At 50.6% G+C, this 27251-nt stretch overlaps 1 protein-coding gene across 5 annotated transcripts in view; it reads right to left on the bottom strand.

Moving 5' to 3' along the window:
• The window catches only part of MYT1 (myelin transcription factor 1), a 65445-nt gene extending 44182 nt beyond the window's left edge, over positions 1-21263 (bottom strand). For 2 of the 5 annotated variants that reach the window (XM_077187292.1, XM_077187293.1), the window contains exon 1: positions 21148-21263. In XM_077187292.1, the coding sequence (XP_077043407.1) occupies positions 21148-21172 (25 nt within the window). In that variant the 5' untranslated portion in view covers positions 21173-21263. Of the gene's footprint in view, positions 1-16219; positions 16669-16817; positions 17154-17309; positions 17386-21147 lie in introns of those variants that run through there. The other 3 variants (XM_077187295.1, XM_077187294.1, XM_054644434.2) reach the window with 3 other exon arrangements.
• Between the last annotated feature and the right edge of the window lie 5988 nt (positions 21264-27251).

Here is a 27251-nt window from a genome sequence, read left to right as displayed (position 1 = left end):
AAAGGATGAGATGTCATGAGACTCAACCACAAGGAGGAAAAATTAGCAGCACGTGCAGATTCATCCTCTCTGGGCCTGTTTTCTAATGTGAGTCCAAGTAAAGGGTGAATCCTGGAAGCTGCTGTGGCTAAATCTGGCTCAAAGTGCCATCTTATCCTTGCCAAAGGCCCCATCCTGATGTCCCATGACTTCATCCCTTTAAGCAAGAGGTGAGAAAGGACTGAGTATTGGGGCAAGGAGCCTTGGCCTGGCTGAGGGTGTGTTGGCCACAGCAGCTCAGAGCCTTCCAGCCTGCTCCAGTCCCTCTGCCCAGCCCAGTTGGAATGGCCAAGGCAGCTCTGTCAACACTGGAATCAGATTTCCTCTATTCCATGCTGCTTAAATGCATCTGGTCTCCAGGGAGGATCAGCTTGCACTGCTGGCTCTGCCCTTTCCACCTCCCTCTGGATCCTGGCTTCAGCAGAAACGAAGCTCTCTGCTTGTGTGAAGGACATGTCTGTTAACCCCTGCCTGGGCCACCCACGAGCAGCTGTGGGATAATGCTTTAAATATGTTTTTCAGCCCATGGAAGGTAGATCCCAGAGGGAACAGCATAATCTGGGGTCCCCTCCTGGCACTGAGGTTGGACAGTGATAGCTCAGAGCCTGCAGCACTTGCATCCACACCCCCTTGGAAAATTACTGAGATGCTCAGCTGGTCTGGTGGATCAATCCCAAAGGAAACCAGCAGCTTTTCCCTACCACCTCCCTCCTCAGTGCCATCCACCCAGGCAGGACTGGAGCACACACTGGAGTCTTAGGCTGCTTTTCCCCATCAACATTCATGACAAGCCACCACCATCTTCTGCCAAATGAGGCTCTCCCCAAACCTTGACTCTATCTGTCCCCCTCTGGGCTATCTACAGCTGTGAACCAAAGCATTGCAAGTTGTGTGGAATCCTGGTACAAAAGAACAAGTTTCTTGAAATGCTTGAGTCACCATCATGCAACCCCAATCAAGATGATGTGGAACCTTGGGAGGGAGACCACAGCAATTTGGAGTGTTACTCAGACTCCTGTGTGTTTTACTTCACATTTCCAAAGAGAGAAGAAACCATTAATTTGGCAGGAAAAAAAAAAATCGCCCTCTAAAGAATCACAGAAAAATCCCCCCAAAAATAAACACAACAAACCTCATAGGAAGCTTTGGGGTGAGGATGAATAGAAAATGAGGAGGGGGGTGCCTGGTGGCAGGCAGCTCTCACACATGGTCTCACAGAGCCAGGGGAGCCCCAGCTGCAGCCCCACCCCATCCCCAAATCTCTGCAGAGGTGACACCTGCTATACAAAGTGATGGGGTGAGAGGAAGGTAGAGAAAATATGGGGGGGTGAAGGCTTCCTTTCCTTGTAAGATGCATCACTGCATATTCAAACTGAAAGACTAGAGGAAAAACATATCAATCTTCATTTGTTCCTCCAAGAGTAAGAAAAGAAAAAGGAAGGGAGGAAAATTTTTCTTCATTTTTGCTCAGGCACATTTTTCATGGGAAAGGTGAATCCTGAGTTAAGGAGGCAGCAGCATGCTGAGATCAGGCTGATCCTTCAGCATCCCCCCAGACAATGTGAGCCCTCTTCTCAGAGCAGACACTGCAGCAGTGTCTGGGATCAGAGGAAGCATTTTGTGGCCCCAACTTTTATATTATTTTTTTTTAAAAATCTCAAAACCAAATTTTTCATCCTAAGGTACTCCTGGGCTGCTGCACCCCTCTGCACTGCTGGCTCTGCCTGACACCCCTGCATTTTATAGAAAACAGGAAGAGCAATTTTTTACATGGCTAAATAGTGATGGGATAAGGAGCAACAGCTTAAAACTAAACCAGAGATTTAGGTTAGGACGATGTTCTTTATTCAGAGGGTGGGGAGGCCCTGGCACAGGCTGCCCAGAGGAGCTGTGGCTGCCCCTGGATCCCTGGACATTGGTTGGACAGGGCTTGGAGCAATCTGCAATCATGGAAGGTGTCCCTGACTGCAGAGAGCTGGAACAAGATGATCTTAAAGGTCCCAACCCAGCCCATTCTGTGTTTCTGTGATTTTGCAGTTTGTTGCCCACACATACAGCTCTGGAGAGCACCAAGTGAATTCACTGCCCTGCACAGCCCCAAGCCCCTGGTGCAATGAGAGCTTTCCTGCTGGCAGGTAACATGAGCCTCATCTTTGATTTAAGGCCTCAGTCTCAGCTCCAAACTGCAGCACTGAACACCCTCACACAGCCCCAGGACTCAGCACAATTCATTGCCCCACGCTCCTGCCCAGCATTTACCAAGTAAAAACCCCTCTGAACCAGCACCCCACGCACCTCAACCTTCCCACTTGCAGGAACAGCAGCTCTGCATCAGGGTGCTTTTTTCCAAAGGAAAGGAATTAAAGCCTCTGTAGGAATCAGAATACACTGAACAAGTAGAACCCAGCTTCTCCAGCAATTCTCCTCCATTCATCTCCAATGCCAGGAGGGTTGGTTTAGCCCCCTCTCAGGGCACAGGAATGCTGCCTATTCCAGGCAATTATCTCTGTTTACTGCAGCAGGGCTGTGTTCAGGGCTGCAAATTTAGCTTCCCAAACACGCATTTAATTTAAGATCTAATACCGGATGTTAATTGTATATTGCACAGTAAACGACTGATCATTAAAACATATTAATTGAGGTTTAACAGCTGTGTAATAGATATTACATCTCATACTTATCAGAAAATATGATTTAATAATTAGTTAAGATGGGATGTATGGATGGGAGATCTAGCATGGCTGGCTGGATTGTGGATTACTTTGTTCATTTGCTAACTAAAGAGAGTTTTCCTTATCACGTTTAGGGAGGAGCTGGGCAATCACCAGGGAGATCATCAAATGTTTTGGGTTGGAAAGGACAAAGCTCATCTCATTCCAACCCCCCTGCCAAGGGCAGGGACACCTTCCACTAACCCAGATTTCTCCAAGCCCCATCCAACCTGGCCTTGGACACTTCCAGGATGGGGATGCTGAGCATTGGTGTTCTCCTGTGGAAGAAGTCCCAATGTGTTTGTAATCTCTATAAAAAGAAAAATTCATGTGCAGTTTCCCCCTAAAAGCTGGGGCTGAGCTGTGGTGACCCAACCCTGTCACTGTGTTTGCAGTGCTCACAGAGTTTGCTCGTGAGCTCTCTGCTCCTCATCCCTGCATCATTCCCAGCTGTGGCTGCTCTCAGGCCAGCACAGAGCCAGAGGGTGCCTTGCAGCACTACATGGCAGTTCAGAGACCCAACAACTCACTGCAGCAGTGAACTGCATTTGTGATTCCACTGCCCCAGCAAACACACAGTGCTGGCTTAGCCTACCCTGCCGCCAAACCACATGCTGTGACGTCATGAAATCTGTGATGCACACTCTGACCTTTTATTTATTATAAGGAAGGGTTTGATTTCAGTAGGAACAAGCCTTTCTAGTGCTTTCACTGCCAAGCAGCCCCCTGCAGCTTGTGCCTTGCTGACACACTGAGCCACTGGCTCAGCACCAGCACAGCTCCGAGGTGCTCAGTGCTGACAGCCAAGAACAGCCTGCTCAGCTCTGCTGGTGCTGGGGCACAGGACACAGGAGGGGAGCACCAGACTGTGCCAAGGGAAAGAGGACAGGTCACCACCAGCACCCTGCTGCTGCTTCCCCATTTCCAGCCACAAGAACATGCCACTCTCCTTCCAGCCATTCCTGCAGCCCAGGGAGCATCCCCTGCCCGGCTCTCTCCTCCAGCACTGCCTGAAGCACAAGTGACTCACATCCTCCTTCCCAGACCCTGCCACCTCACCTCTGGGCTCATCCTGCTCCTGATGCTGGCAGCTGTGCTAGCCCTGTGCCCACCTCAGCCCTGCCAGCTCATGCTTTGTCCTGTCATACCTGGCACCTTTGCATTATCTTGAACTCTTTGTCAGGTCCTCGATGGGAACAGGGAATCACCCCTTTGCTACAGCTCCAGGACAGGACAGTGAGCAACTAGTTGAATCACAAAAAGATTCAGATTTCCCAAACACAAAAACATGTTGCAGTGGGAAGAAGCATGGAAAACTGCTCCTTGGAGAGGGAGCAAAACCCTCAGTGCTGGGGTTCATTAACAAGCTCAAAATCCACCAGGAGCAGGGTACAGGCATCACCCTGCCATGGGAGCTGCCATCCCCAGACCCTGGTGATGGCTGTGCCACCCTTCACCTGGGGTCCTTTTTCAACCTCTGCCCAGCACCTCTGTACAGAAAATTGTGCTCTAGGGAAGGGCCAACATTCCCTCCTGTTCCTCTGTGTCACCCAGGGCTGCAGGAGCTGAAGCCCTGTGCACCTACAATGCAAGGGAAGCAAATGAGGCTGCGGTGTCTCCTCATTAGGAGCAATATTCATGCTCCAGTGTTCACGGCCAGTTAATAAGAGTTTTTTATTAGAGCCTTTTTTCTTCTCCTACCAAGTGGCAGCAGCACAGCACTCAGCAGCAGGACACAGCAGAAGGTACAAAAGGAGGTGGTTTTCACTTTCCATCCTTGAACCACTTGTGTACTCTTCAGAGAGGAACAAAAGCCACGTGCCCACAGCTCCGCTGCTGTCTGCACGGTGTTCTTAAGTATTGATCAAAAAGATTAAAGAGTGAACATTGTTCAACATCCCATTTTCCCCCAGCTCCGTGGGGGAGCTGTCAGAGCACAAAGCTGCTCAGAGGGTGGCGAGGGAGGCCACCAACAAGAGGGGAAACAAAGCAATGGGGTTCTCCACCACAGAATCCTTTTGGTGTTTCCAAGACCCAGGGCAGCAGCAGGGCTTGGAAAATTCCTCAGCCAATGTGGACCCCTTCAAGGCAAGAGCAAGACCTGAGTTGTGGATTTCTCTGCCTCCTGCCTTTGCCCTGCCAGCCACAAAGTGTGAATGTTCCTACTGCAATTGAAGGAACCTCGGTGAGACAGCTGATAATTCCTCCCCAAACATACCTGAGCCTGATGAAAATATAAAATAACAATACTAAAAAAAAAAATAAAATAGCATGCAAACCCCAGCATATCCCTTCCAAATGATGAGCATCATCATCCTCCTTTCTGCCAGGCTTATTCACAGCAGGGACCCCTCCCCAGCATCCCTCCTTTTGTGCATGCAAAGGGAGCCCCTCTCAACCACACTCATCCAGGCGTGCCCAGCGCGTGTGCAAGCAGGCGTGTGAGGTGTCAGGCATGCAGGAGAGCATCTCTCAGAAACAGGATGTTGCTTCTTTCTTCTTGCACATTTCCCTCATTATTTTGTTCTAATTTGCCTTTCCTGGTACCTTCTCTATTCAACAAAAGCCAAATGCAAACGGCGTCCCTTAATCTCCAGAACAGCAGCTCACTGCTGAGAAAATAATATAGATGTAACTTCCAGCATCACACACTTTCTTTTCCATTTATATGCAAATGCCGACCTTTCACCCAAGCTGTCTCAAAGAAGTATTTCCTTAAAAATGCAAATAGCATGTTGCAGGCAGTTACTCTGGCTGAGTCTTTCTTGTATTATTATTATTATTTCTTTTAACCTTACCAGCACTGTAAAACACAACAGCTAAACTGCACCCTGGCAATAATTACTTTTCATACCAAATTGAAAGCCTCTGTGGAGCCAACGTGTCGAAACACCAGCAGGAGAATTCAGCGTGGATAAATTCTTGGAGATGCTTTTGGACAAGCCTGTCATGGACCAGTGGGAAGGAAGCAGCCCCAAGAGAGTTGCTGCTGAAGGAAACCACCTGATGGCTCAGGGTGAGGTGACAAGGGTCTTGTGAAACCCTTCCCGTGGTGCTGCTGATCAGGGGCCCTCGGGAGTGGGGAAACAACCTGTGTAAGCTGGGGTGAGAACAGGAGCAAGGAGTGTGCCCACTGGCAGGGCAGGTGTTGGGCAAGGATGTCCTTCCCCACCTGAGGAGGTCTGGGATGACCTTCAGGGCTGTGTGTGCTCTTTGTGCTGTACAGAGGGGCTCCAGGGCAGGACTGTGGGCCTGAAGATGAACAGGGAGAAGGGTGGTTGGAGAAGGGGCTGGTGAGGAAGGAGCTGCGAGGATTCAGAGGAACAAATGAGTCAGGGATTTCAGCTCTGACACTCCCCTAATCCACCTCCCTTTCTCCCAGCTGCTGGGACACCTCTGGTGGAAAGCAGCTTCCACCTCCACCACGGCAGCAGTCACATCTGTGCATCTCCTCACCTGTGGGCAGGGGACAGGGCTGTCCCCAGACTGGTAACACAAGCACACCCCAACAAGCCGAGGGGTGAAAGAAGGCATCAGCAACTGCTGAAACCAAAGTCCCCTTCCCCACAGCTGCTGTAACACTGCACAGGGAAGTACTCCCAGCATGGATGGACATCAAACAGACTGAGCTGGGGACATTGATCCAGCTCGAGTAGCTGACACAGTGCAGCCAAACCACTCCATCATCACTTTGGAAACCAAGGGAGGGGAGAAGAGAGAGCCCAAGCATGGAGCTCGCACAAGGCTGAGCACTGAGGGGAAGCCAAACGTAAAAAGCCAACTACAGACAACCTTCCTGGGATGAGGAGCACAGGTTCAGCACCTGCTTCTGAGCAGCAATTACAAATACAGATTTCCCCAGTGTGTAGGGAAAGAGTAGAAGAAATGGAAAATATGAACTGGTCTTTCCTCTGCCATTTTAGCCATCCACAGATTTATCTGTCAATGATTCTTGGCTTCCTTCTGAGCTCCAAATCTCCTGGGATGCCCCAGTGCTGATTGCCACAGCCCAAGTTATTTTGAATCTGCTGTGACACTTCACCCTCAGCCCTGTAGGTTCTGGGTAAAAACAACTGCAAAACCCCAAAAGCTTAAACAAAACCCCATATTATTTCTGCCAAAATTTGGCCCAAGTTGGGCACACAGATGTGTTGGTGGAACACAAACTGCTTTTCCCCCGGCACAGGACTGGGATCCAACAGCAGTGTCAGCTCAGGGAGGTGTTTTCCTGACAGGGATTTCTAGCACATGTGACACTGGGTCAGGCAGAGGAGGGAGAAGCTGCCTGGCAGAGCCAGGGAAGGGGCTGGCAGTGCCTCTGACGCAAAGGTAGATGACTCAATGGGCTACTTCCCAGCTGCCAGCTTGTCTTTACGATATTAAGCCTTTTCTCTCTGCTGCCATATAAGAAGTGAAAAGTTGACACGTAAGCGTGTGTCATATGGAGTCAGGGAGACAGAAGCAATAAGGCATAAAAGGAGGTGAGATCATCGTGCAGCAACAACTCCCCAGGGGTACGAGGCAGCTCTGCTCAGTGCCTGCTGGCTCTCAGCCCCCACCAGCATCCCCCTCCTGGCCTTGGCACACTCAAACCAAACCATTCCCCCAGCAGAACCCCTAGACCAGGGGCAGGCACAGGGTGCCACGCTGCCCACCACGAAATGAGGCAATTAATGCCTTCTGAAGGGTCAGCTCATTAAACAGCAGTCACCACTGCAGCACGAGTGTCACAGCCCCCCAGGATTATTGCTGCTGAATGGGGCGGCTGCTGTGCACCATTTGCCTGAAAAAAAGGAGAATCATCAGATATGTTGAGTTTATAGCCCTGCTGGCACTGCTCTGAGCTCTCCTGCGGGCTCTGTGTAATTGAAATTAAACAGAGGCGAGTGATACCTTTCTGTCCTTCCTTCAGCCTCCACTTGCTTGGGAATGAAACACAGGGACAACAAGGAGGAGGGTGAGGCAGCAGCAGCTTTTACCCCCACTTCCAGCCTCTTTCACAGACTGAGCCCTCTGTGCTGCACCAGTTTTGTCCCAAAACTGAGCCATGAGCAGAGGGAACCCACAGTCCCCAGCAGGGCAGTCACCCCCAGGCTCCGCAGCCAAGCTCCAGCTCATATCCCACAAGCTGGAAGTTTCTCTCCTCTCCAAATCATTTTCTCCCAGTCCCCCCTTTCTGGCAGGGTGTCCTTGCTGGGTGGGTGAGGGAGCAGCCAACCTGTCTCCCTGGGAGCCAGGAAAGCTGCTCCATGATGAGAGGGAGATGAAAGTTTCTAGGGAATGTGGGACAGGAGCTGACAACTCTGTGCTCTGCTGAGACACCACAAGCAGAGTTAACCATTTCAAATGTCATTTTTTTTTAAAGCAACAACATTGCTTCCAGGCACTTTTTTTTTCCTTTTTTATTAAATAAAAAATGGAGCAGCTCTCTCCAGAAGGCTATTAATCCTCTCCTGTCACTTGTGTTCTTGGAGAGCGCGTTTCTCTGGGCAAAAGCAGTGAGTTGCTCGCTGACTAATTACATCAAAATATTGAGGGCAACAAACAAACCTTTAACTCCACTTGCCAGAAGCTTGCTAGATGCAAAGCTTCAGAATTATGGAAGAGAAATGTATGCAAAAGCAGGAGAAGCTGGGATTCCAGACATGCTCATGACCACATCAGCTTTTAGAGGGGTGAATCCTTTGCTCTCTGCACAGCCACTCAAGTTGGGCTAACTGCACCCAACCTAACTTCACCCAGAATCTCACCCACCCAACGATTTTGATTTCCTACAAATAAAAAATATTTTTTCCTTTGCCATGGAAGTGAATTCATTTATTTTCCTCCCATTCCCACGCAGGCATTTGGGAGCAAGGACTAAACACATGTCCCTCAGGAAGGCTCAATTTAGGCTTCAAGCCCCACCAGAATTCAGTTTTAGGCTGAAATCAGACAACTTCTCTCAAAGCCCACCTGGCACCTTCACTTATGCCAGCAGCTCACCAGAGCAGCCTTTCTTTGGAGCACAGTATTGCAGATTTAACCCTTCCCTGCCATAAAACTTTTGCCAAACATTCAGCCAGCAGCATTTTGGCACTGACTTCATTCCATTCCATCACCCTTCATTGCCCACACAGCCACAATGGGAAGAGCCAGTGCTAAAAGGGAAGCCTAATTCTGCATTTGGGTGCTAAACCTGATGTGCTTGCAGGGGGTTTGGATGTCCAAGAGCTGAAACAGGTGACTCAAATGCAAGCTTTGGCTCCAGACCCACGGCTGCCAGAGAGCCACTGCCTTCCAACCCCCAGACCTGCAGCAACACCAGGAGCAGGGAAAGGCTCCAGCTCTGAAATGTGGGTTAACCAAAGGCAGCTGCTGAGGAGCTTCCTCTGCACTCTGTAGGTGTTCAGGTGCTCACCACAAACCTTAACCAGACACTCTCAGGGAGCCCAGTGACAAGCACAAGTTGTTCAATATCAAATTGTTTGTTTCAAGGGGTCGTTTAAAAGAAGAGAGATTTTCAAAACTCCTCAGATTGTCACCTATAGATTTTGCCAGCAATAACTAGTTTTTTTAAGTACTGTGTGCATGAAAGCTCCCCTGAGCCATCTCTTGTACCTTACAATAATATTCACCAAGGGAATCCTCCTAATGCTGGGTCTGAACCCTTTGCTGCTGAATACACCCAGCCCTGGGCTTGCAGAGAGGGCTCAGATAAACGTGCCTGGCAGCTGCTGCTCAGAGAGACAATTACAGCCCCCAGCATTGAGCAGAGAGGTCCTGATTGCACCCACAAGGAGCAAGAGGCTTCCCCAAAACTGGCACCAGCCTCGCTTGCAGATGCTGTCCTAGGGAGAGCCACATGCTTGCCAAACAATTTCAAGCAGAGGAACGAAGAAAGGCGAGTCTCTGCTGCAGTTTATATTTAATTAGAGGGAAGGCAGCTTACGCAGCAGTTTCAGAAACATATTGTCTTACAGCATATTGGATATTTGTATCTTAACAGCTCAACATCGATTTCTTTTATGTAAAGGAAGAGGGGGGAAGAGCACAGCGTGCCCTAAGTTGTGTAAGCTCCAAAGAGACTCCTGCACCACTTGGACTAATGTTTGGAGTAATCAAAGGCGTGAACTCATGTATTATGGATGGGAACGAGAGTTTTCAGGCTTCTGCAAAAAGGAATCTCCAGCGTTTGGTATTTTGTTAGCAGCCTGGCACCATATGGCTCTCCCCTGCTGATATTCTTTCACACCAGAACTTTATGTTCAGATGCTTTAGTTAATATTTTACCCAGCAAGCATAAACAAGATGCAAAGATTGCAGTCGACAGCAACCTTCTCTTAAACCATACATGCACGTTAATACTGAAGGCTTCTTTCTGCGAGTGCTTTACCCAACACATGCCTGGCTTTATTTTTTCCTTAGGGGTCCAAGCCAGGCCATTTACTTTAACTGCCTTCCCATTCAGCAAAAAACAAGCAGCAAGCCCATGAAGGACATTTTCACTCCCTCTCCACTCTGCTTCCTGGCTAGTCCAAAGCAGCACTGGGTGAGTGCAGGTGACACACGCCTGCTAATCATGTTTGTGTACAATTTAAGACTGTATCTCTGCTTCTGCACCATTTCAGCCTAAATTTTATCTTGGAAAGGCAGAGTTTCCCCTTCTCCACTCCCTAAACAGGGATGGAGCCCCAGGCAAAGCTCCCAGCCCAAAGGGAAGGCTCACACAAGCACCATCAGCCTAAATGGAAAACAAACAACAACACAGAGCATCCAAAGCCCAAGATTTGTGTTTCCCTCTACCCTGCACCAAGTTAGACCCAAAATCACTTTGGAAAACTGCAGCTCTGAGATTTGGCTCTAAATATTACACTTAGACTCCCCCCCCCACACACACCCCCATCCTCCAATATTCTTATTAGCCTTTAATATTCTTAAAACAAACAGGACCTAACAGATGTCTTTTCAGCCTGCACTCTTATTAATGAGAATATTGTAAGAATGGAAATCAGGTCACAAATGTTTAATACTTTGTTTAAAAAGTCTGCAGCTTCTTTAAAGAGTTCCACTAATCCCAACATGACAGATGTACAAGGCAGTTTTGCTTGGGGCAGATTAAAATTCTCGCTCTGATTTGCTCTTTCATTTGGTCTGATTAAAATAACATTGCCATTTTTTTTTTCTTTTTAACGTGCTGACTTCAAAATAAAAAAGGAAAGAATAAAAAGTGACCAGTAAAGGCCAGCATGATCACAATAAAAGCAAAGTTATTGTTGTTAAGATTAAAAAAAAAAAGTGAGGGAAAAGGAATGGGGGAACAGCCTACTCAAACTCCGGTTAGCATTAAAGCTCTGTGTTAAAGATGAAAGGGGAACCTTTCCAAACTATGTTTTTCCATTTGAAAGTGTTTATTAATCTATTCTCTCTGAAGCAAAAAGTTCAATGAAAGACAAAGATCAAAAGTATTTTAATTTAGGTGAAATTTTTTTTTCCTTTTTTTTTTTTTCCTAAACCAAACCAAACTGAAAATCAGAGGATTGCAGAGCACAGCACTTCAGTATTCTGCTCTAAGACTGAATTTGCTGGGAACAGCCCAGCTGGCAGAACAAGGTGATCCCAGCCACTTTTTCCTCAACAAAACTATGCCTGGGAATTCCCTATTTCCCTTTCCTGACATCCAGACCGACCTTCCCTGGGCAAACTTTCCCAGCTAATTCATTTCCTTGCTGCTACAAAACACACCTGGCATCAGTCACACATGAATGTGTGTGTGCAATGGGCACCCAGGATGCTCTGATGGGAGCAGCAGAGGAGCAGGGCAGTGGGATGGAGCCCAAACCCATATCCTGTCCCTAAAAAGTCACATCTGCCTTCTCCCTCTTGGGTCTGCCCAAAACCAGCCACAGCTGCCACTGCTGGGTCCATGCAGGGCACTGCTGGACCAGTTTCCTACAGGCACTGCCTCCCCAGAGGCTGCTGTAGCACGGGAGGGGTGCATGGTTTTATAAAACAGCCAGAGCTGCTCAAATTACAGCTTCTCAAAGGGCAAACTCCTGCTTCAAGATTTCATAGAAAGTTCTCAGTGCGTTTGTTTGGACCTCTCCAGCCCAGAAATCTTCTCTGCCTCTCCACTCAGTCCTACAAACCCACAGCAAGGGTCACAGGAGCATTGCAGGGATGAATAACCTCAACAATAGAAAATCACTCATTTTGGGATGTGCATTGCCATTTTTCCTTAAAACTCCAACTTGTGCCTTCTATGAAACAGTCATTAAAAACCCATTAAAGTTTTTGAGGATCTGCTCCACTCTGGTGATTTTTAATGTTTACAGACTTTAAACACAATTGTTCAATACATGTTTATGCCCCTGAGATGTCCTCACCTCAGTGCCCAACTTCAGCTACTCCCAAATCAGAAACAACCTCCCTTCCAGGCACGAGACTGTGGGAAAGCAGCTCAGGGAAGCCAAGGGATGCCCTCCTGTGCTGCTGCTCCCAGGGCACCTGCATGGGGAGGAGAGGTTTGGAAACTGCTCTTCACCCTCTGTGTGTCAGCCCCATCCCAAAGGGCACAGGCACCTCCCAGCTGCTCCCAGAGAAGCAGCTCCTGAGCTCTGCAAGGGCAAACTGCACTTCCAGAAATCCCCTTTGACAGATTAACCTGCCAAGAGGGGAAATTCCAAATATAAACCCGCAAAGCCCTTTTCTCCTTGGTGAAAATATTGGTGGGGAGTGGGAGGGGACAGATTTCCCTCGCAGCTCTGAAGGGAGCAGAAGGGATGTCCCAGCCCTGCTCTCTGCTCCCAGATCCCAGACAAGAAACTCTCACATCAATTCATTTCATTCCAGGAACAAAGAATTCGGTGTCTTTCTCCACTCCAGAAACTTTTCACAGCCTGTGATTATCACTTCATTGCTCTATTCACACCATGATTCTCCCCTCTAAGGCCTGGGCTATAGATCAAACTTCTACTTTGCAAAGCTAAGCAGCCTCAGAAGTGACAAAAAATACTTTAAGATGGGGAGTTTCATACAATCCCACCTCAAGGGTGTCAGAGACACCAGTGGACTCTGCACCACACACCCAGGAAGACCAGCATGGGAACATGGGTGGAATTATTCTTTGTAGAAACCAGTAAAACATAGGAGAAAGAAGGGAAAGGCAGGAAAAAAAAAAAAAAGGTGGAAAAAGTTTCTTGACAGCAATTTCCACCCTGCCAAAACTCCAGAAATACCTGGGAACTGAGAGGCAGTTAACCCCAGGCTGGTAAACCTTTCACAGCTGCTGCAGGACAGTAAAGCCAAATAAACCTGGAATAAGGGACACCTCAGCCTCCCTCCTTGTCCACACAGCCAGGGAGCAAACAGCATCTGCACAATAAATACCCCAAAAAGGGATTTGTTAGGGAAAGAAGAGTAACACACAGTAACACAGCTCTGGAAGCCTGAAGTGTGGATCCTCCTTGCTCAGCTCCCCTGTATGAGAAAGAGGAACAGCTATAAAGTGATGAGAGGAGATGCACTTTGCCATTAAGGAAAGGGCTCTAACAACTCAGTTTACAGCTGGAAAAATAAACCCTTCCATTTACAAACTCACAAAGCAAAGGAAATTGTGGGTCCTGTACCCCACTTTGCCACTAAAGTTCCACATCTGACTTCCCCGTGGTGAGGCGATGCTTCCCCGCCTCTCCCTCCCCTTCACACGCCTCATTTCGTGTCTTCTGGGAAGCCCAGCCCAGCCCTGGCTCCAGCCTTTACTGTAAATCCTCCCCTTCCCCTGCCACGCTCAGCTCTCGGGGGGCAGAGGGTCCCGGTGCCCCCAAGCCTTGAGCTGGGGACAGCAGCATCCCTGGCAAAATCAGCCCCCCGAGGCTGCAAAAGGAAGGCTCTGCCCCTCGCTGGGCAGGGAGGGAGCGATCACTTTACAGACTGATTTTGGGGGGTCAGTTGTGTAACCTCACCTGTCCTCCTCAAGCCCTGATGCAAAACTGCGGTGGGATTTCAGGGAGGGAAAAGAGTTTCTATTTCCTGAGCTCGGAAGCTGTGTCATTCAGCCTCTCCTGAGAGTGTTGCTGACTTAGGGTGCACTGCTCCCCCCAAAGCCCCAAACGAGCAGCGTGTCCCATCCAGAGGCCAAGTTTGGAGGCAGCACCCCAAAGCCGAGCCTTCCGGGGGGGTTTGGTACCGTCTGCTAAAATGGCAGCTGCTCTGACGCCGAGCTACGTCTTGCCAAGTCAGCCCTGCCCTCATCATCATCGCCATCCTCATCATCATCATCTGACTGCCGGGAACTGCTCCGGCCCGCGGGGCTCTGCGGGACGGGGCGGGGGAGGCGCAGAACGGGGGGGGCTTCGCCTGTCCCTGCGCACCCCAGCCCCCAGTTTGTCACTCCGGGCTCTTGGGGACATCACAGGCCAGAAGGTGCCTGTGCCCCCCTTCTCTCCCAGCCACTCCAAAACGAGAACCGGGAAATGCAGGGGTGGCAGCCGCCCCGACCCCCGGCTGCTGTCCCCGGCTTGGTGTCCCCCCTGCCTGGGGATGAGGATGTTCCTGGGGCAAAGGGAGCGAGAAGATCAGGCAGACAGGGAGTGCAGGTGGGGGGACAATGAGGGAGTTTTGGGATCTTCAGGAAAGGGGATTCTCGCCCACTTCCAGCCCAGGATTTGCCAAAAGAGAAGGGAGAACCCCGGTCCCAAAGTCACCAAGGCCACGCTCGGCAGTGACCTTAAGCACCATCCCGCAGCGGGACACCCCTCCAGCCAGGCCAAGCGCCAGGACTCGCCGCGGGAGGAGAAGGGGCCGAATTTCTGTCTCTCCGACAGCTCGAGGTGCCCCCGCTGCCCCCCTGACTCCCCGAGAGCTGCCCGGGACAGCGGCGACCCCGCGGGGCAAAGGGATCCCGCTCCTCATGGGGACCGAGCAGGGGACAAGCGGCGCTGCCAGCCCAGACCCCTCCTCGGCCGGACACCCCCGGGACTGCTCGGTGACAGCACCCGGGACAGAGCCGGACCCGCCGCTCCGGACCCCAACTCCAGCGGGACACAGGGGACAGCTCCCGTCCGCTTTCTGGGATGGGAAAATCCCAACTTTCCAGAGTTTTCCTACTCTTTGTGCGGCGGGGATCCCAGAGACCCACAACATCACTTGGAGGGGAGAAAAATAAAAACCACAAAAAGAAAATAAAAAAGGAAAACAAGGGGGAAAAAGAAAGAGGGGGGGGGGAAAAAGGAAAACGAAGTTTTCCTTGTTCTTCCCGAGGCAGGTGAAGGAGGGGAGAGAAGGGGGGAGGGCAGGAAGGTTTGAAAGAGCCGAAGGGGACAAGTTGAGCCCGGGTTTCCCGGCGGTAGCAGCCGGCGCTGGTTTGTGCTTTGCAACACGCGCCTGCTCCAATCTGCGCCGCTCGGGAACAATAAACAGGATCATACAAAGAAGTGGAAAGGCGGCATCTTTGCTTCTGGTTTCTATGACAGCATCAGAGAGAGACAAACCAACTATAAACTCTAATTCCTAGATTCCTCCTCCCCCCCCCACCCCCCCCGCAAACTCCCTTTTGTCTGCCATTAATTAAAGTGGCCATATGGAAAAGGCTGATAATAACAGCAGATGAGCCAACGAGAGAGAGGGAAAGGGGAAGAAAGAAAAAAAAAAGAATAACTAAAAGTAGCGGCAGGGCGATGGCGAGGGTTTAGCCGGGGCTTTTCGCACTTGTTTTCAGCGGCTGCTCGAAGCGAGGGGGCTCAACAATAGCGGGAGGAGAGCGGCTGCCGGGCCGGATCGAGGGGGGCAACCTGCCCCCTTGCCCTGCCCAGCTCCGGGCAGCCTGGCGTGCCCCAAGGCTCCCGCTCCGAGAGCGCGGATGCCCACGACTGCCCCTTTGTGTGGCAGAGCCTCCGAGGGTGCCGACCCCCCTTTGGGGCCGCCTCCCCGAGGAGGGTCCGTCCCACCCGGACCCCAAACTCCAACTCAGCCCGAGCGGCCGGGGTCGATGGCAGCGCAAGCACATCCTCAGGCAGCAGCCCCTCGCCCCTCGCTCCCTCCGCAAATAACCCACGGAACAACCACAACAACAAACTTTGCTAAAATTGATAAAGAGATTAGCCAAGCAAAGCCTCTTCCGAGCAAGCTAAAAATAAGAACACGCAGATTTCTGTCTTGGTCAACGTATAGAGAGAAATCCACAAACATGGCACACTTCCCTTGTGCCTCGCTGCTATAAATAGAGAGCTCTAAAGTAGGCAATAATCGGAAAGAAGAGGGGGGGAAAGGGAAACAAAAAAAAAAAAAAAAAAGGAGAAAAAGAAAAGTCTGGCGGTGGCAGGAGGGAGCAGCCGCCAGCCCTCCGCACCCGCGGCCCCGGGCGAGGGGCCCGCGGAGCTGCCCAGGAGTGCGGAGCTGCGGACTCGGGCTGAGTTCTGGCAGGAAGGGGCCTGGGGCGAGGGGAGCGCGGTGAGGGACGCGTGGAGCCCCGGTCCCGCCCGGATCAGCACCTCCGAGAGCTCCGCGGCCGCGGGGCCGCCGCCGCCGGCGCAAACTCCTCCCGGCGCCCGGGAGCGTCTTCTGCTAACACCTCCCTCCGGATAAATATCCACCGATCCCGCGGTTCACAAACCCGGCAAGCATCCTCTTCCAGAAATATTCAGAAAGTTTCCCGGTTGAATGCGACGTTGTGCCTTTTTTTTTTTTTTTTTTTAATAAATCTCCTCCTTTCTCATCTTATCCAACCTCTTTTCAGTCAGAAGCATAACATGTCCACTAGCGTCTCGCAGCCGGCGAGAGAGCGAGCGAGCAAAGATGGACCTAGGAGCATGATGATCATCATAAAAATCCCCTCGGTTCTCCAGTGCAATTTTCAAAACAACAACCCAGCCTTCGTGCTGTAAAGGCGAAACGCCTGCGTCTGTTTACATCAACTGTGTGCTCCGAAAGCCTTTCCCCTCTGTCTCAATCCAAGGCAGGGGAGGGGGAGGGAAAAAAAAAAAAAAAAAAAAAAAAAAAAGAAGAGGGAAAAAAAAAGAAAGGGAAAAAAAAGAAAAAAAAGCCAGCATTATCTGCCTTTGTCAGCGAAAGAACATAATATTGACTTACCTTTCCCCACAGCTATTGTCTGCCCCTTTACAAAATGACATCACGGAAACCAATCATGAAATTTGCATGGGGGAGGTTGTGGGGGGAGAGTTCTTGGAGGGCAGCCCACTTCCCTACACCAGTAACACGCGTGTAAGACGGGTTGTTGGTTTCAATTAAATATCTGATACTCCTTAGTGTGTGAACTCTTAAGCCTGCTAAAGGCAATGTCTCATTTACTTAATGACCGCTCTCATTAATGGAAATGGCACAGAGGGGGCTTGCTGCGCCTTCCCTTTGTAAATACACTACCCATGAACCCTTGGGGTTGCAATATATCTGTTTACTCTCTGAGGTGAAATAAATTTACAGTATAGCATCAAAGAGAGCGAGCGAGAGAGATGGAGCGGCTGCCTCGAGTGCACCGAGAGTTGGGGCTCTCCCGGCCCCGCCGGCCCCTCTCTCCCGGCGCTCCCCCCTCCCCGAGACCCAGCAGAAGGTGAATGATTTTACCCGAGCTGATTCATAATTAATATGCACGAGGCTCGGGGCTCCTCTGACAGCAGCAACACAAAAGGACGGCGAGCGCGACGAGCGCCGTTCCGTGTCCCCCCCGCGCATCCCGGCGCGTGGTACGGCCCAATAATTCCTAATAGCAGCAAGCAGCGAGTGACAGATGCCCTGGGTTAGCACAGCTCCAGCGAAAGTACTTTACAATATTTATTGGTGGTTAGGAAGATGACCTATCACCATAAAGAACAGACCGGGAAATTTATCGCCTCTATGAACCTGGAAGTATTGCATATTAGCTGGTATACATATTCAAAAGCCGGTGGTTAAAAGGTGTATAAATATTTTAATTTTTTTGCCTCCCCTTAAAAGAAAAAAAAAAAAAGAAAAAAAAAAGAAAAGTAAAAAGATACAATGTATTCCCAATGTATTCCCAGCAGACAACTTCTCACCCCGGGGAAGGTGGTTTACATTTTACATTATAGATGTTGGGATGGGAAGAACAACATAAGGAAAAGTCCTAAGAGAAAACGGTGACTAAAACCGTTTAGGGATTGTTTTAAGTGATAAAAGTGCACGTTCTTGCATTATGCATCTTTTCCTCCCAGAAAGAACCAGACTTTCCAGGAGTTAGCATCGTCTTTCCTTGAAAATGCTTGTTTCGTGGCGGCCCGGCCACCCCAGGAGGAGAAAGTCCTGAACTGGAGGGAGGGAGGCTCTGGGGAGAGCCCCCGGCACGGAGCGGCAGGAAGGGCATTAGCACATCCCATCCCATTCTGCCAGACGGGAGCATTAGCACTTGGATCGCAACTTTTCGGAAATAGCGAGGGAAAACACAGCCAGGCTGCAGCCCCCCGGGCTGGGAGAGGAGAGGGGGAGCGGCGCTTTTCCATCCAGCTCTTTCCTCTGCACCCTCGTGCCATCCCCAGCATCGCCGAGACAATTAAGACTTCCCTGTCATCTTAATGAAGATTTCCAAAAAGATGCGGGAGCTCACAAATGGACAGAAACCCCAGGAGTCCTCGGAGAGCTGAGGCAGAGCCTGGCAGGGAAAGCTGAATCCTGCTGAGGATGTACTCTCCTGTGGGAAACTCCAGCTCCAGAGCCGCAGGGGCCCCTCTCCTGCTCACCCCCATCCTGGGCGGGCTAGGGGCAGGCAGGAGTGGGAAAAGCCTCTCAGACTGCCCAAAACCTGGCAAATTTGGCTTGGGTGGGTGCTGCCGGCAGCTCCGTGTCACTCACAGGCCATTGCAGGGCACACGGCAGCAAGGAAGAATTCGGTTTCCCCATCTCAGGAATTTTATTGATGAGAGGGTGGCAGAAATACTAATTTTAAACTGTTGAGGCCGCTTTGGAGGTTGTTAGGATGCCCATTTCCTTGGCTTGCCAGCCTGGTGTGCTCCCAAACCATTAACATAAAGGAGATATTCAGCAGAGAGTACTCCTGAAAAGCTGTTTTCTATCTCCTTTGGACACACCACGAAGACAGGGATATTTTACATCCTAAACCTTTGGCATTCAGAAATTCTATTAAACTCTTATCTGCAGGCAGCAGGCCTGGTGCTACACTGCATCTCCATTGTTCTGCACCCGCGATAGAATCAAAGGGAGGGCTGGGTGGACTCGGCTCCCCTCCGCTCACAATGCTGCCTGCTCCTCTCCACCGCTGCTTCATTTAGAGCCCTAATGCTAAAACTTGAGAAACAAAAGCACAATAGATTCGGCTGGGAGGCAGCAGGGAAGTGTGTTTACTTGCGTGTGCTCCCCCATAAATTGGAGCACACGCAGCCTGCATGGATATGAGCACACACATGTGCCTCCCCGAGCGTTAAGAGAGGGATTTTATTACTGCTGCTGTTGCATTTATTAACACGCGACGCACCTACGAGCCCTAAGGCAGCTGACAGCTCTGATAGCATCCGGCTGAGCTCTGGGCTGCCAGAGGGTGTTTGGCTTTTCTTTGTTCCCAAACTCGCCAGACTTTCCCTCTCCTCTCCTCCCAAAACGCTGCAGAGGAGCGGCGCCTCTCCCGGAGTTTCTCACTGCTACCAACTTTAGCAGCGGCAGAAATTCCCATCTCGCAGCCCCCCAAATCCCTTTCTACCCCCAGAAAATCTCCGGCTTGGGCCAAAAGCCCCACAGCCCACGCTGGGGGAGCCCGCGGGTGCAGGCAAAGGCCACGCGTGGGCTCGGGGCGGCGGCGGGTCAGCACCACGGACAGCTCCGCCCGCTCCCTCCCGCGCAGCCTCCACCTTTTAAAGTATTTTTCAGCCATTTTTTAAAATAGTGTTTCTCCCCCACGCACTCCCTAAACCTCTCCAGAGTCACTCCACAGCTGTTTTCGGGGAGGAGATAATCATCGTGCGTTCCCAGGTCTCAAAGAGCCGTCGCTTCCCTAAAGGGAGCCGTGCAGCTAAGAGGTCTAAAATAGATGTTCATGTATTTTCATCTTCAGGGGGTTTAAGACGGGGGCTCCGAGAGTCCCTGCCTGCAGGGTGCCTGCAGAGCCGAACCCAGAGAGGATTTTTAAAAGCAGATTCCCTTCACGCCCCTCCCCTTCTCTCCATGCCATTTTTTTTCCTCTCGTGTTTTCAGATCAAGCTCTTCGAGTTCGAAATTATTTAAAATAAAACTCCATTTGCTTGTGTAAACACAGCCATAAACCCACCGCACTGTGTTCCACAGGCTTCTTTGAGTCTGTTTCAAAGAAAATTAGATCTCAAACTTTACGCATTTGTAATTGGCACCAACTTCTCCAGTTACCAGCTGGGGGTGAAAGATTTTTTTTTTTCCTTGTTTCTTTCTGAAAGCTTCTATGCAGATGGGCTGGCTGCCTTAATGCCTCAGACTACAATTAGTGCTGTTGTATGCCGAATAGAAATGGCCAGCATTAATATTGTATATGGAACAGCTGAAGGGTTGCGAAGAAACCTGCCCACTACAGGCCCCTGGCAGATGGAACAACATGCACAGGCACAAAAAAAACTTTTAATAACCCTTTGCTCGCTCTCCAGCGCTCCCCTTCGCTCCGATTTGGGCGGGTCCTTCCCGAAGAGGCAATGCCTTTGTCTAAGCCAAATCTAGAGCTCTTTTCTCCCTGAAGAACAATAATTGGAGCAATCACCATCTTTTGCAAAAGGCACCTCGCATTATCCCAAAACTTCCTCCTTTGTGCCTCGGGTAATGCAGGCTCTGAAACACACACTCAGCTGAACGCGCACGAACTAACTTTTAATTTAATACCATCGCCCTCATCCCTTTATTATCTAGGAAGAGGGGTGGAAAAAACCCGTAAAGCCAAACCAAACCAACCACCACCACCCCCTCGCCCAGCAGAACTGCGACCAGAAGCTGCAGAAAACAGGATTTTCTCCTCGTCCCCCTCCCCTACGCTCCTCGTCCTTTGCAATGAGGTGAAGCCCGCGGCAGCGGGGACAAAGCCCCGCCGGTGCCCGGAGCAGCAGCACCGGGGGCCGCGCACCGCCCGCACCTGGAGCCCGGAGCGCTGCGGGGAGGGGCGGGGGTGACACCGGCACCTCGCTCGGGAAACGCCAGCCCGGGAGCCCTGAGCCCCGAAATGTACTCGGGAACCTCTTTTTACCGTCTAACGAGGGGGCGGGGGGGGAATACTATAAAACAAGGAAAATACTATAAAGCAAACTATCCAGCAGAATAGTTTGCGGGTCCGTATTCCCCCACCCTCGGCCACCGAGCCCCTTTGCCAAGGCGTGACTTCGGCAGAATTGCGAAACTGAAGAGTTTTAGAGGAGAAACGAGGGAGACACACTAAGGACTATCCTCCCTACACTCCCCCCGCACCGCCCGGCGAACGGCTACGAACCGAGGAAAGTCCCGCAGAGCTTCATCCTTGCCGGGTGGCGGTGGCTGCCGGGCCCGGGGTGGCGGGGGCAGCGGGCGCGGAGCCGCCCGGGGTTACTCCATCATCCCTGGCAAAAGTTCCCGTCCGGAGCAAAAACTTATGGGCGGCGGCGGCCAATGGGGCCGCGCCGCAAAATCCTCGCAGCGCACTCGGCGGCCAATCCGCTCCCCCCGGGCCGGGGATGCGCGCCCCCCTCCCGGCCCCTCCCGGCTCTCCCGGTCCCGCTCCCCCGGGCTGGCGGCGGGGGGAGCAGGGCGAGGGGACCCGTCCTCCCCGCGGGCGGGGGCTCCGCGCATCCCTCCTGCCCGTAATTCGGGGACAGCAGTGACAGCGGGCACATCCCAGAGCAGCGGGGTGGTGGGGCAGGCGCACAACCCCAGGCGAAGCATCCCCAGAGAATCCAGCCGTGGAATGGTTTGGGTTGGAAGGGACATGAAAGATAATCTCATTCCAACCCCTGCCATGGGCAGGGACACCTTGCACTATCCCAGGTTGCTCCAAGCCCCATCCAACCTGGCCTTGAGCACTTCCAGGGATCCAGGGGCAGCCACAGCTGCTCTGGGCACCCTGTGCACATCGGAGCCCCCAGCTGACCCAGTGGACAGGGACAGAGGCCACTGCCCTGGGGGCAGCCCACAGGGCTCTGCACAGGCAACAGTCACTGGACTCTCACATGCCCAAGTCGATTTAGAAATTCACAAGTCTAATCATGGTCACACAGAGCTTGTTGGACACTTTGTTGGAGTCCAAGGTGTACTGGGGAAGGGAAAGGGGGAATTGGTTCTGGGAGAGATCCAGAATGGAAGAGGAGGATGTCCCCCTGCCTCAAAGGACAGATGGCAACATTGGACTGAACTGATCCCAGCTGGAGAAAACTGGATACAGGCCAGCAAGCAATACTCTGATTGGCCTCCCAGATGGAAAAGCAGGGAAATAGTTACTAGGAAATAATAATAATAATAATAATAATAATAATAATAATAATAATAATAATAATAATAATAATAATAATAATAATAATAATAATACAGCTAGCCAGGGATAGCACTGAACTTTGATATCCCATTGCCTTAGAGGGCAAAGTGCTGTCTCTAGGTTGTGGACTCCCTGCTCCCTCTCATCACCTGAGGTTAAAACAAGGCCAGCTCTTTCCATGGCTCAGCCCTGGCCTGAAGAGAAGGAAAAGTGTCATTTGTGGAAATGAGAGAGAGAAGGGATTTCCTGGTGAAAATTGATTGTCAGTGTAAAAACTCAGCACCTTCACCTGGATGGACAAGTAAGTGCATTTACAAAAAGAGAACAAACATGACCCAGTCTCAGCTACAGTAATTTGGGAAAGGGGAAAAACCTGAGCTTGGAGGGACAGTTGGCACCAGTAATAAGGAAGATGGGACAAAGCTGATGTTAACTGAGGGAGACTTGAAAGCAATTCATCTCAGCAGGACATGCCTGCATATTCGGATTTTTTTTTTTTATCAACATAGTGGGGGATGCAGTTGGAATAAAGGTTGATAAAGTGTGCAGAAAAAGATGAGAATTCACTCTTTGAGGCAAGACCCCGGGCCAAACTCTTTGTTGAATACATCTGACTCCTTAATTCTGATTTCTTTGCAGGCAGAGGGCTGGAAGAGAGAGCAGGCAGAGACAACTTTGATGGGGGCTGTGAATATCAAAGTGCACCTTTTCTTCTACACATCCATCGTGGTCTTCTGCTGGTCTCAGGGAGGGCTGAGAAAAATAACGATTACAATAATCATTATCAGTGCCATTGGATTCAAAGTCAGGGGTTTGAGCCAAATTAAAAATCAAACTGTTGAATAGGGAGAATATCCTCACTCTTAACAGGGCCTGGGTGAGGCAGCTGGGTCCTGCATCAGGCTGGATATGGTTTGGGAAAGGAGCTGGAGCTGGGCCCCTTGCACAGCTCATCTCCAGCAGAAAGGGGTGTGACACAGCCCGTTTGGGGACTGGCACCTCTTCCCTCTTTGAATTAGCAGCTCTGCCTTTGCAGAATAGTCTGTGCTTTATTGTCCCTTCAATCCCCACCTTGGAAGATGAGAGGTGACATTGCGGAGAGCTCTGCGCTTGGAAAATGACTTTCAGAATTACGTTCTGGCAATTTGAAACTTCCGCTCTCTCATCTTCAGCCTCTTGGGGCTTTAATGGGAGACAGCAAAGTGCCTCTTCCTCCTCCCCTCTTTTCTTTTCCTCCCCTGTTCTCCAGCAGCTGCAGCGGCCGGGATTCAGCAAGGTCACTCAACTCCATTGCTTCCTGCATGCAGGAGTTCTCAAATTAAGGGGTGTTGGGAGCAGCCTGTTGAGATGAAACAGCCTTCACTCAGCTCCAGCAAGCAAGGAAACAAAACCCCTTCACAGTGGCTCCAGACTGGCTCACCTTCCCTGAGCATTAGCTGGGGGAAAAGGTAAAGGCATGGAGGAGCAAAAAGCAGGATAAAAAGAGTCTGCAAAGCTCTGTCTTTTGTCTAGCAGAGTAAGGCCCAAAATTTTATTAGAGGCCTTGTGGCTGCATCTGCCTCGTCCTCTCCTAGGTGTTTTCATCAGCATCTCATCCTGGTTCTTTTTTTCCCAAAATTCCTGCTGCTGCCTCTCCTTTCCCCAGTTCAGCAGTGAGGCAGAGTTGGCCCCATCCATCCCCCAGTCTTGGAGCACAGAACAGAGATGGGAGCTCACCCCTGTGAGCTGTGAGCTTGCCAGGAGCGAGATCCTCTTCCCAGGTGCTACTGGTCTTCGTCCTGTGCAGGCATTAAGGAGAGCAAAAGAGAATACAAATGGGAATGGAGAAGAATCACAGAAACTCCACTCATATCTGGGTGGTTCCCTGCTGAGGGGCCTGGGAAGCCATGTGGCTCACACAGAAAGAGACCAAAGGAAATACCGTCCCTTTGTAGTCTGATTTCTGTTGATGCACTGCCAGACTGGGAGGGGGTTATTGTTCCATGTGTGCAGTTTTGCATCTGAAATAAATAAAATCACCAAGATATTTCTCTGTGTACCCCAGCACCATCTCGCCAACAGCCTAAATATCTCTCCTGGCCAATGGCAACTCTGGCTTTTCCACAAAGGAGGGGATAGCTCCAATTATCTGTTGACTGTTTTATTCTGCCTTAAATCCCTTTCATGGCTGCGCGAGGGAAAGCTGGAGAAGCCGTATGCAGATATTGTCAAGCTCAACTTGATAGGTACTGTCAAAACTGCCAGAGTGTGGTGACAATAAACATTTTAGCTGGCTAACAATTTGCTGCAAAAAGGGTTGACCCTGAAATCAAGTTCTGCTGTAATGAACACTTTGTCTCTAAATATTTGCATTTTTGCTGACAAGGTTCACTCTCCAGGAGATTTCCTCCGCCCGTGAACAATCTGCCTTCACACGAGATGCAGGATGGATGCAGTTTCCTGAGCCAGTTCCTTATCTGGCATGAAGGAAGGATGAGCACAGTCCCAAAATCAGCAGAGCCACCGTGGATGGGGGATGGCCAACCAGGGGCATTGCTCAGTTCCAGGGTGCTGATCCCCCTCTCTTTTCTGTCAGGCTCTGCATGGGAGTGCAACACTGACAGCCCAAGGCTGGAATCAAGGCTTGTCCCTGCTTAACAGATGGGGAAATTGAGGCACGTGGTGATCCTGGATCGTATTTGGAATCTCTTTGCTGAGCTGGAGACAGAGCAGCCAAAAAAGAGGCAGCCAAAGCAGACTGCCTGTTATCCATGGCTGCCCCAAAGCAGCCGTGGAGGAGGAGGAGGAGGAGGAGGAGGAGGAGGATGAAGCCATACTGGAACTCTCAGCAGCTCCAGTTTGGTGCCCACCTGCTCCATTCCTTCAAGCACATGGAGAGCTGGGGCTGCCCACGCCCAGGACCTGCTGCACTGAACCTTCCTCCATCCTCCTCAAGGTGATCTGACCAAGTTACACAGGGAGCTCAGGCAGAGCTCAGTGCCAAGAATCATCTTCCTCAGCCCCAAAGCCGAAAATCTAAGGAATCTAAGGAAAGGCTAAGGAATCATCTTCCTCAGCCCCAAGGCCAAAAGCCAGGCTGACTGCACGGTGTCAGAGATGAGGCTCAGAGCTCCCTTGCTGGAAAGGTTTATGTGTTTGAGGGTTAAATTCCCAGGTTTATGTGTTGGAGGGTTAAATATCCCGGGATAACTCTGTCTTGGCAGCCAAGGGCTGATCACCACCTTGGTGTTTTTGTCTGCTCGTATCAATGATAGGCAAACAACTCCACCTAATTCCCTAGGGACAAGGTGTCTAGCCTGGATGGGATGGGATTTACCTGCTCAGGGCATCTCTGTGGGATAAATGTCCTCCAGAGAGTCAAGAACCTCCTGTGCTCTGGACCACTATAGGGAAAAGCTGCAGGGTTTGGTCCCACAGCCTCCAAGATGCTGCATGTGGGAATGTCTGCTGCCAGGGCACAAGTGGGTCAGTGCATGGCCTCAAGCCTCCCATGTGGCATTTTTCCCAAAGTCGAGCATGGGACAGAGAAATAGCCAGGACAAGTTGCTGGTTTCTTGTTAGGACTTCAGTATCTCAGCTCTATTGCTGCAATTAATCCATAATACTGGGGGGAAAGTCCCCCACTGCACAGGTTTTCCCACAGAGGGAGATGTGAATTTCATTTCTACTCCTGGCACTGATTTTTGGGGGCGTGGCTGTGGGAAAGGATCTTCACCCATTTTCCCTCCAACACCTGGCTTCTCTATTTCAAATAAGAGGTGCTCAGAGCACAACCTGCCTCTTACTACACCTATTAGCTGTGCTTACCAGGCTGGGGCTGTGATTTGCTTGAGACCCCTAAATTCCTAGACAAATGCCCAATAAATTGTAATAAAACTTCTCACTGTTGCAGGAAACTGTGGTGGTGGAGAAACAGAAAGAATCCTTATAGGTTTGCAAAAAAAGACAGAAAGGGGAGGAAAGCACAGCTTATTTCATTTTTATCTCCCTTTCCCCTCCCTGCTGCAAGGAAAGGCAATTTTCACTAGCACAGTGTTGTCATTTTGCCGAAGAAAAATTCACAGTTTTGGCCAGGGAGGAGTATTTTCTTTGATTTTTTTTTTTTCCCCTCTGTTGGTGTCAGAGAGCTGTTGCATTTCTGGCAGTGGCTCTGTGCCTTGTAAGGCAGCTGGGCTTCTGCCTCGATGCTCTCTGGCTCTGCCATCCCACATGGTGCCTCCTCCCTGGGCTCAGCATGGCCCTCATCTCCCAGAGCAGGTCCCTTTGGCCAGGGCAGCACTGGAATGATGAACATTTCAGAGCATCAGCCCTAGCTGGGTAATTTTGGCACCAAAATACAGCAAAGTATTACAGAATTACTGTACTGCTGTGAGGGGGCAGAGTTAAACACAGAGTTTTTCATTTAAAATGTTCAGTGAAATGCAAGGTCCTAAATGAGTAAACCAGGCACGAGCAGGGTAATTAATACCAGAGAGAGAATCAATGCCTGCTCTGCCCACATGAGCCCTGTGAGGAAACATGAGTGATCCCCCAAAAAACAAAACTTGCTGCAGTTGCCCCATATAAACACCCACAGAGGAAGAGCTGTACCCAAACCCTTGAAATCTTCTCCTTCTGGCCACTCTCAAGAACTTTATTCTGATTTTTTCCTCATGCTTCTTGTTAGAAGGGAGTAGCTCAGCACTGGCAAACATCATCATCCTCACAGCCTTCCTGGGCTTCTCCCTCTCCTGGTGGACAGTCTAAAGTTACTCCTATTTTTCTCCTCCATTATAAACTCTGTGAGCCACTGGGAAGAAAGTACCCTGCTTAAAGGTTAAGATCTTCCATTCTCCATTGACTACAGGACACAGTTTTCTCCTTTTCCTCTTCTTCCTGGTCTCATTCCCTGCTCTCAGGCACAAGAAAATTACCACAGCTCTGAGACACACACCCTGAGCCCCTTTGCCAGCCGAGCTGTTTCGCCCTGTCCTCGGCACAAGCAGTGCTGGGAAGCCCAGAAAGCACAAGGGAGGGATAATTACCAGTCCCAGCACTGCAATGATAATTAATACCCTGCTAAAAGGAGCACTTGTCAGGCCAGGGAGCAG

Source organism: Agelaius phoeniceus, chromosome 17, assembly GCF_051311805.1.
Source record: "Agelaius phoeniceus isolate bAgePho1 chromosome 17, bAgePho1.hap1, whole genome shotgun sequence".
NCBI lineage: Eukaryota > Metazoa > Chordata > Aves > Passeriformes > Icteridae > Agelaius > Agelaius phoeniceus.
Note: the sequence above shows the minus strand (reverse complement) of the source record. Positions and strands in the feature narration are given on the sequence as shown.